Source organism: Tupaia chinensis, unplaced genomic scaffold (assembly GCF_000334495.1).
Source record: "Tupaia chinensis unplaced genomic scaffold, TupChi_1.0 Scaffold000270_1, whole genome shotgun sequence".
Taxonomy (NCBI): Eukaryota; Metazoa; Chordata; class Mammalia; order Scandentia; family Tupaiidae; genus Tupaia; species Tupaia belangeri.
Window position 1 is genome coordinate 5,449,531 of NW_006159750.1, and position 9,877 is coordinate 5,459,407.

General features: G+C 51.2%; 1 protein-coding gene across 3 annotated transcripts in view; it reads left to right on the forward strand.

Annotated features, from left to right (window-relative positions):
* The window catches only part of CYB561D1 (cytochrome b561 family member D1), a 6,153-nt gene extending 877 nt beyond the window's left edge, over positions 1–5,276 (forward strand). For 2 of the 3 annotated variants that reach the window (XM_006149531.3, XM_014588208.2), the window contains exons 2-3: positions 478–515; positions 1,063–5,276. In XM_006149531.3, coding sequence (XP_006149593.1) covers positions 478–515; positions 1,063–1,566 — 542 coding nt within the window. In that variant the 3' untranslated portion in view covers positions 1,567–5,276. Of the gene's footprint in view, positions 1–33; positions 62–477; positions 516–1,062 lie in introns of those variants that run through there. The other variant, XM_006149532.2, reaches the window with a different exon arrangement.
* The last annotated feature ends 4,601 nt before the right edge of the window (positions 5,277–9,877 follow it).

Genomic DNA, 9,877 nt, shown 5'->3' on the forward strand with positions numbered 1-9,877 from the left:
CGACATTGACCTTCCTGAAATTCCAGTCCGTGCTCGAGTGCGCTGGGAAAAGCGGAGTCGGGTACCCAGAGGGGTGGGCGGTGGAGGGCTGGAAAAGCCTGGTTGGGCGGGGCCCAGGAGTGGGGCTTTGGGTGCTTTGGGGGAAGGGCGGGCGGGCAGAAGATGGAACAGACCGAGCTGACTACTTCCTCCGAATTAGGACCCCTGAGGGAGAGGATGCAAGTGGAGGGAGGCTATTCTAGGACTGGACACACAGCTGAGAGATGCCAAATAGGGAACCCAGGCCAAACTGGTGTATGCGGGGAGGCCTTATGGGCCACCTGAAAGCTCTTGGCTGCCCAGGTTTGCCCTGAGTTCCTAGTTCCTGATTGGAGCTGGGGCTGGTGACCTTTCTCCTGTGGCCAAAGTGTTTGGGCTTCAGCTAGCCAAAGGTGGAATAATAGTGCCCAGACTCAGCCTGTTTTCTTTGATTCTTAGGTCTTTTCTCTTGGCACCCTGTCTTCATGGCCTTGGCGGTGAGTTCGGACTTGATTTATTTGGATATGCCTGGTTTCACCCCCAGAGAAACATCTAGCCATCAGAAAAGCTCAGCCTTTCTGACACTCAAGGAGGTGGGGGAAGGGGCCAGAGCCCATCTTCCTCTCTAATCTATGGGGTTGGGGACCATGGAGGGCTATAGGTAAAATGTCAGGTGGTTGAAAAGGGTAGGAGGATGTGGAAAATGATTGTTTGGGGCCTGAAAGGAGGAAGAGGTAGAGGTGTTATCCAGTCCTGGCCTCCCTGACACCCAAGGTTTAGGAGGAAGTTTAAGATTGGCTGTCCCATTGGTCAAAAAGTAGGAATCATTGTGGAGGGTGTGGAAAGACATCAGCCTGAATGATGAGACCTGAACTCAAGAACTGATTCCCAATTATTCCTAGCAGTGCTGACCTGCGGGGCATTAGGTCCTGGTAGAAGTCCTTTAGTCTCTACCTTTGTCCTCTTTTTATGTTTGAGAACACCTTCTTTTTCTCAGGCCTCCAAGCCAAACCTGAGGCTCATTGGCTGTCTCTGTGTTCACAGTTCTGTCTCTGCATGGCTGAAGCCGTCCTGCTCTTCTCGCCTGAGCATTCTCTGTTCTTCTTCTGCTCCCGAAAGGCCCGGATCCGGCTCCACTGGGCAGGGCAGACCCTAACCATCCTCTGTGCAGCCCTGGGCCTGGGCTTCATCATCTCCAGCAGGACCCGCAGTGAGCTGCCCCATCTGGTGTCCTGGCATAGCTGGGTAGGGACCCTGACACTGCTGGCCACTGGTGGCCAGGCACTGTGTGGGCTCTGCCTCCTCTGTCCCCGGGTAGCCAGGGTCTCAAGAGTTGCTCGTCTCAAGCTCTACCATCTGACATGTGGACTGGTGGTCTACCTGATGGCAACAGTGACAGTGCTCCTGGGCATGTCCTCAGCATGGTTCCAAGCCCAGATCAAAGGGGCAGCCTGGTACTTGTGCCTGGCACTGCCCCTCTACCCAGCCCTGGTGATCATGCACCAGATCACCAGCTCCTACTTGCCAAGAAAGAAAATCGAAATATGAGTTCCTCTGAACTCTGTGGGACACTTGCCTTGGACTTTAGTGGTTCCTTTGGTGACTTTCAAAGGACTCACCTCAGATGTGGTTGGGTTTTTGCATTTCTTAGCTGTGGTGGGGGCTGCAGAAACCCAAGCTGCTCTTGTTGACTCAGTGGTTCAAAACGGGGAAATATATTGGGTGCAAGTGGAAGGTGATGGGGAGCTTGTTCTAAGTCCTCCACTCTTGATGGGAGACGGAAGTACTGGGTGGTGGTGATGGTGACTTCTTGCTCTTGTGCCTGATGAAGAGTTGGGTTCCTGGAAATCCTGAGTGGCAGCCATGGGGATCTGGGTCACTTCTGAGGAAGCAGTGTGATATAGTGGAGAGGGCCCATGAATCTAGTTAATGGGTTATGGTCCTCTTAGGCTCTGTTGTGCAGCCTTAGGTAAGTTCTCAGGACCTTCTCAGGACTTCAGTTTCTCCTCTGTGAAATGGGTGTTTCTAAATCATTTTTAATTCCTTTTCATCTCTGATATTCCGTGTCTGTCAGGGTGATGCCACAGAACACTCTCCCAGCTCTAGACCATGTGGACTGTAGAAGACTCAGGACGTAACTCTCACATTCACTCATTCTCCCTCTGCTCTCCCTAAGGGACATGTCTGCCCTCGTGCCCCTTCAGAAATCCATGCAAATTTGGCCCCTGGGTCAGGGCACAAGGAATCAGGCACTGTGAAGAGAAGAGGCTCAGGGGAGGATCCTCTGGACTTCAAGATAGAAAGGCACTAGAGTCACTTTAAAGCTTTCGGAGGAGCAGTAGGGCGTTGGCTTAACCAAGCCTGGCTCCTGGCTGGGCTCCGTAGGCCAGCCAAGAACTTCCTTCAGCCCACCTCAGGATCTGAGCTTGAGGGCTGCAGGACCTGGATGTGCTCCTTCCCAGACATTCATTCTCAGGAAAAAGCAGTCCTGGGCATCTCATGCTTTGTCCTTAAGACTTCGCTTCTTACCTTAGTGCATGGGTTCGTGGAGCTATTCTAAAGCTTTTGGAACAAAACAAGGGCCAAGGAAGTGGGGCAGGACTTCTCTGATCCAAGGAAAACAGTCTTCCTAGCTCTCCTTCTCCCTGTGTTTTCTAAGCCTTCCTCAGCTGTCTCTTGCCAGCTCTTTGGCCTGACGGGACTGAGTTTGGTGTCGGCTGGCAAGTGAGGGCTGGGCTGTCTTCCCTGCAGAGACCCCTTCCTTGTTCCCTAGACTTTCCTCAGTGGTGAGGGCTGGATGCCAGACTGGTTAGCCGTGGTTGGATCCAGTTGGGATGGGACCTTCCTAGATCATGGCAAGGATTGGAGGCAGCTGAGGCAGGAGAGCTGCTGCTGAGGCAGATCACTGGAAATTGGGGGGTCTGGGGGTAGGGACTGGAGCTCCAGGTGTTTTCAGATGTCAGTATTTTGGACGTCCTGGGTTTTCCAAAGATTCAGGGCCTCCTCTCTGGGTGGCTCAGAAGCAAGGCTAGTATAATCCAGTGATACAGAAATGGGGACTGCAGGGCAGAAGTGTCCTCTCTGCAGACCAGACCGTGCACCTCCTGGGTGAGATGGCATTTCCCAGGAATTCTCTAGACACAGCATAAAGGAGGCCCCTGCTGTGCAGAGGGTGATCATTCCTGTCTTTTTTATTGCCTTCTCTCCCCCTTTCAACTATCCAATGTGGTGCAGACTTGGGAGAAATGTTTACTGGGGCCATGTGGAGGAGATTCTCACCTGGGATCACTTTCATCTCTACTCCCCTCATTATGGCCAGTGCCTAGAGTCTCCCCCTGGCTACAGTGGGGTAAGAGGGCCAGGTAAGGTTCCCCAGCTCGCTCTGAGAGCAAGCAGGCAGTGCCGTAAAGCCTGAGCCTGTCTGAGGTGTTGCCTCCTCCCAGGTGGTGCGGGGGCTGATGGGCGGGCGGGCAGGCGTGCTGACAGCCGGCAGTTTGCGTGGGCCGTGCCATCTGATGTCTATTCCCAGCCCTGGGAGGAAGGGGGAGTCATTTATATTCTGCAGAAGGAAGGGGCCCCAGCTGTCATCTCTGGCCAGTGGGCTTGGAGACCAGGGGCACAGGGCAGAGGAGGGCACAGGTGGTCTCCGCCTGCTTAGCCAGGTCTGACTGCAGTATAGGGAGTAGGTCACCAGGAGGAGCCCTTCTTCCTGGCAGGCCAGATTATGGGGGCCTTCTCTCTCATCTTTCCATCTCTCCCTCTATCACCACCTGCCCTCACAAACTGGGGCAGCAGCTGGACAACCATTAGACTTCAGTGCCAGGCACTCTTCCTCCAGCTGGGATCTCAGTGGCTGCCCACAGCAGATGCCTGCCCCCTCCCCACACTCCCTAATCCCCCCACCTCCCTGTATCTCCTGCGTCTGGAGTGTTAGCTAGGCTCCAAGCAGGAGGCAGAGGCCTTGGGGGAGATGCAGATGGCTGCCCTTTTCCCCTTGTTCGCTGGCTAGGGAAAGCTGCTAGGAATCAGTCTGTTTTGCCTTAAAGAAAAAAAAAAAAAAAAGCTAGGGTGCTCAGAGTTTTAAAAAAAGAAAAAATTTGCGTGTCATTTGCACATATTTCCATATTGGGCTTACTAAGTCCCAATTCCAAATTTGATTATATTCCAAGTTTGATTATATTCAGACTCAACCTTGAGGACATTTGAAACATAGGTGGGTTTTGTATCCAAATCCAAATAGTAATGGGATTGCCATTCTGGCTTCTTCTGACCCCCCATATTTCTGTAACCACCCCTTCCCTTGGGCCCCACCATGGCTAGGGGTGGTGAATGGCAGGAGCTCTGCGTCTGGGGAAGTCTTCCGGCCTCACCTTCTTGGCTTCTCTGCAGCATCAAAGGTAGGCTGCTGTCACTTGCTAGCCTGTGCCTCCTCTCTCCTCACCTCTCTCACAAGACAGGCTGCCCTTCCCTACTCCCTGACATTGGCCTGTCCCTTCTTTCTCATTGTCCCCACCCTTCCACCCAGTGCATGGCTGCTGGGGGTCTTGTTTTAAATCCTCACTGTGGGAGATCCAGGCATCCTCCCTGAGCCAGCTGGCTGCTGTGCCAAAGCCCGTTCAGAGTTAATAATAATCATTAGCTGAATGGTGCTGGGTCTTTCAGCTCCAGATCTCTAAGCACTTGCAGGCTGAGTCAGCCAGCCCTCACCTTCCCCTCTTTCTGGGCTGTAGAGTGCAACAGAATGGGGAGGCACCGGGACAACCTGAGGCAGTCTCCCTCTGGGAGAGGACACAGTGTCTTCTCGGTGAACTGTTAAGGCCTTTGCACATGACAGAGGTCACAGCACATAGGGAGCACAGTGTGTACAGTGTGCGCTCTGCTGAGACAAGCTGACAGTGGCAGCTTTAGCTGAACCTCTTGGACTTCTGCCCTTCTTTCTGTTTACCTGCTTGGCCTCCAGGGGACACCTCTGGTCCTGATGCCCCAACCTCAGCCTTTCTGGTGAGCAGGCAGGCTTCTGCTCTCTGGTTTAGTGCCCCTGATGCGCCTGTGTCTGGCTGGCATGAAAACTCTGTGTATCATGAAATGAAAGGTGCATCGGCCTGGGAGCTGGAAAACCTGCAGTCTAGCTTACCCAGGCCATAAGAGACACCGCGTGCTGCTTGACCTACCTCACAGGGATGTTGTGAGGGCTGGATGAGACAATGAATGTTAACAGGCATCGAAAAGTTCAAAGCATTAAACTAATGTAAACACGTGGTATTGTTATATTCTTGTCCTTAATCTCTTTTCACCAAGCCTGGGTCTGGGTTTTATGCACCTTAGGGAGGCAAGAAAACAGTTACAGATGATGCTTAGGAGACTTGAGTCCCAGAAATGTTGCGCTGGCCGTAGTGCTGGCTATCAGAAGAGAACAGACATATTCCTTCCTTCTAGGTGCAAGATCAACTGTTACCCTCTTCTGCCAGGACTACTTCCAAGGCCTTAAGTAGTGAACTTTGCCCTAACTGGTTTTCAAGTCACAGGGCTGACTACAGATCTGGAAGTCAGCACAGCTGCTCCTGAGGTCCAGGCTGACATTCCTGGAGCTGGCCTTAGTCTGAAGCTGCCGCTGGTCACAACTGTCTAAATCTTTCATTTTGCCCTTCTGATTTTTTTTTTTTTAATTCGCCAGAGGGTATGTGTTCTCGCTAGAGAGAGACACACAGAGGAAGAGGGAGAAGACACCCTCTAATGGGGCGTCATCATGCTGCAGTCCCTTTTCTATTTCTCCATCCTGTTGAGATCTTGGGCACCCACGCACATGTGTTTTTCAAGCCGCCGGGACTGGGATTCAAACCGCATGGGCTGGTCCCTAATTTTGCCCTTCTAAGGGAAAAGGGGGGGTAGAACAGCCAGGAAGGGAGGAGCAACAGTAGTGAACACTGCAGCGTCACCCCACCCTCTGGTTTCCCCTGGGTAGACACCAGCCTTAGGCCCTTAGATGCGGAGCTCTGAGGACAGTGCCCTGGATTCTCAGAGGCTACAACTTGCCTTCACTCTCCCTATTTCAGGCTCTTGGATCACAATCCCCTCCTCCTTAAAGTGCTTTATTGGAACTAAAAACACACGGGCACACACGCACACACCCCACCCCACCCCCACGAAAGCAGTTCTGTTTAGATGTTAAAATTGGGAAAGGATGCTTCCCATTCCGTTTGTCTTAGAGCAGCCTATCTGCCTGGAGTGGATGCAGAGGGGACAACAGCAGCATGGAGGCCCGAATATTGGTTGTTTACCTTCATTGTTTTTCTGTCCTGGGATCTAAGAATGAACCCCTGTCAGGACTTGTGGGCACAGTCTCAGCAACTCGCTTCAGTGTGGAGGGAGGATGCTGCCCCAGAACCGCCCTGGACGGGGTTTTGTAGTCTCCAGCACTGGCAGGGTTTAACACAGACACGGATTATCTCCAGATAGATGACCCTAACCCCACCAACCATCCAGAAGGCTTGGTGGGTCACCAAGTGGTCAGAGAAACACAGCCCCAGTTTTTAATCTACTGCTATTGTCAGAATTTTCCAGATGAGTTTTTAACCTGTTGGAAGCAGATTAAGGAATTCTTTGATTCTTCCATGGAGGTGCGTGGGTTTTTTTTTTTTTTTTTAGGGATGTTGTGAGGGCTGGATGAGACAATGAATGTTAACAGGCATCGAAAAGTTCAAAGCATTAAACTAATGTAAACACGTGGTATTGTTATATTCTTGTCCTTAATCTCTTTTCACCAAGCCTGGGTCTGGGTTTTATGCACCTTAGGGAGGCAAGAAAACAGTTACAGATGATGCTTAGGAGACTTGAGTCCCAGAAATGTTGCGCTGGCCGTAGTGCTGGCTATCAGAAGAGAACAGACATATTCCTTCCTTCTAGGTGCAAGATCAACTGTTACCCTCTTCTGCCAGGACTACTTCCAAGGCCTTAAGTAGTGAACTTTGCCCTAACTGGTTTTCAAGTCACAGGGCTGACTACAGATCTGGAAGTCAGCACAGCTGCTCCTGAGGTCCAGGCTGACATTCCTGGAGCTGGCCTTAGTCTGAAGCTGCCGCTGGTCACAACTGTCTAAATCTTTCATTTTGCCCTTCTGATTTTTTTTTTTTTAATTCGCCAGAGGGTATGTGTTCTCGCTAGAGAGAGACACACAGAGGAAGAGGGAGAAGACACCCTCTAATGGGGCGTCATCATGCTGCAGTCCCTTTTCTATTTCTCCATCCTGTTGAGATCTTGGGCACCCACGCACATGTGTTTTTCAAGCCGCCGGGACTGGGATTCAAACCGCATGGGCTGGTCCCTAATTTTGCCCTTCTAAGGGAAAAGGGGGGGTAGAACAGCCAGGAAGGGAGGAGCAACAGTAGTGAACACTGCAGCGTCACCCCACCCTCTGGTTTCCCCTGGGTAGACACCAGCCTTAGGCCCTTAGATGCGGAGCTCTGAGGACAGTGCCCTGGATTCTCAGAGGCTACAACTTGCCTTCACTCTCCCTATTTCAGGCTCTTGGATCACAATCCCCTCCTCCTTAAAGTGCTTTATTGGAACTAAAAACACACGGGCACACACGCACACACCCCACCCCACCCCCACGAAAGCAGTTCTGTTTAGATGTTAAAATTGGGAAAGGATGCTTCCCATTCCGTTTGTCTTAGAGCAGCCTATCTGCCTGGAGTGGATGCAGAGGGGACAACAGCAGCATGGAGGCCCGAATATTGGTTGTTTACCTTCATTGTTTTTCTGTCCTGGGATCTAAGAATGAACCCCTGTCAGGACTTGTGGGCACAGTCTCAGCAACTCGCTTCAGTGTGGAGGGAGGATGCTGCCCCAGAACCGCCCTGGACGGGGTTTTGTAGTCTCCAGCACTGGCAGGGTTTAACACAGACACGGATTATCTCCAGATAGATGACCCTAACCCCACCAACCATCCAGAAGGCTTGGTGGGTCACCAAGTGGTCAGAGAAACACAGCCCCAGTTTTTAATCTACTGCTATTGTCAGAATTTTCCAGATGAGTTTTTAACCTGTTGGAAGCAGATTAAGGAATTCTTTGATTCTTCCATGGAGGTGCGTGGGTTTTTTTTTTTTTTTTTGCCATAGAGTGTGTGTGCTCCCTGGAGAGGAGAGAGGGAGAGAAAGTGAGAAATCATTCCCCCAGAGGATGACCACACTGCAATCCATTCTCCATTGCCCTCTTGGGATTTGGGGCACACACACGCATATATACCCAGCATGATTTTCAAGTCACCAGGTCTTGGACTCAAACTGTGGTCGGCCATGTGGGAGTATAGCACCTTATCCACCACACCACCTGCTGGTCCTTCGTGGTGCTTTTTTTTTTTTTTTTTTTTTTTTTTTTGAGTCTTTTTGCTACTGGGTGTGTGTGCTCGCTGGAGAAACAGGAGACAGTGAGAAATTATCCCGCAGGGGGATGGCCACCCGCAATCCCTTTTCCATTTTCCTCTTGGGATTTTGGGCACATGCACACACACACACACACACACACACACACACACACACACACACACCGTGAATTTCAGGCCGCTGGGTCTGGGACTCAAACTGCTGTCATCTACGTGGGAGTCCAATGATGTAACCATTATACCACCTGCTGGTCCCATGGTGCTTTCTGAGGATGCCCACTTCTACTTAGGATCACACCAAAGTAAGGGGGCAGTGGGAGATGGAGACGTAGCACCAAGGACAACCAGCTCCAGTACCCAAACCTGTGTATGTGTGTGCACACGTGCACCCTCTGCTTTGAAGAAAATGACTCTCGCCTTATATATGCCAGTGCTGCAGGGTTCCAATCCTGGCTCACTGAAGATTGGTTCTCTCAGGCCACGGGTCCACACCCTCTGTGATCCAGGGACAGTAACCGGGCTGACAGAGACTGGAAGGCCTCAGAGCAGGTTTAAGGATCGTCACCATCTGATATTTCCCACCCGGCCTTGTAATTTGCCTGATGAAGGAACTTGATTGGCAGCTGCTCTAGCCTTCCCCTCCCAAGCCCCTGGAGAGGAAGCATCCAGCATAGGCTTACTCTGGCCGGGCCAGAAAAATCATCTTACTACAGGTGGCTGAACCTTTTCTGCCATGTGGGTGGGGAAGCTTCACCACTAGTTTCCTGGGAGACAAAGTAAGTGGTGCAAGAATTGCAAATACAGAAAGGTTAGAAGTTGAGAGACCAGATGGAAGAGAGATTAGGCCAGCAGAGGCACTGAAATCCCAGTTTATATGCTAAAAGGCAGCTGTCATATTGGCCCCCCAACCCTCACCTCTGAAGTGCTAAGAGGAGCTACAGAAAGTGTTGTAAGTCAGGGCAGACAAAGTTGCACATCCTGGCCAGAATCTAGGGAACTTGTGGCTTGGGGGAGGGTAGGGGGAGGGTCAAGAGATGCAGCCATAGACCTCCTTGGGATTATGGAGAGAGGAGTATCCAAACTTCCTAGGCTCAGAAATGGGGCTTGGCACAGGCCAAAAGAGAGCAGAAAACTGAGTAGTCTACCCCAGACTTTTTTTTTTTTTTTAAATTATTTGCCAGAGGGCATATGTGCTTGTCAGAGAATAGAGGGAAAAGCACACCCCAGTGGGATATGGTCACACTGTAATCCCCTTTCCTCTATTCTCCACCCTGTCAGAATTTTGAGCACACACACACACACACATAGTTTTTCAAGCTGCCAGGGGATGGGATTTGAACTACACAGTTGGCTATGTGGGATCCAGCTCCCTTAACCAGAAGGCCACAGGGCTACTCAAGATCTGTTTTCTTTTTTTGTTCTTTCTCTCTCTTTCTTTCTTTCTTTCTTTCTTTCTTTCTTTCTTTCTTTCTTTCTTTC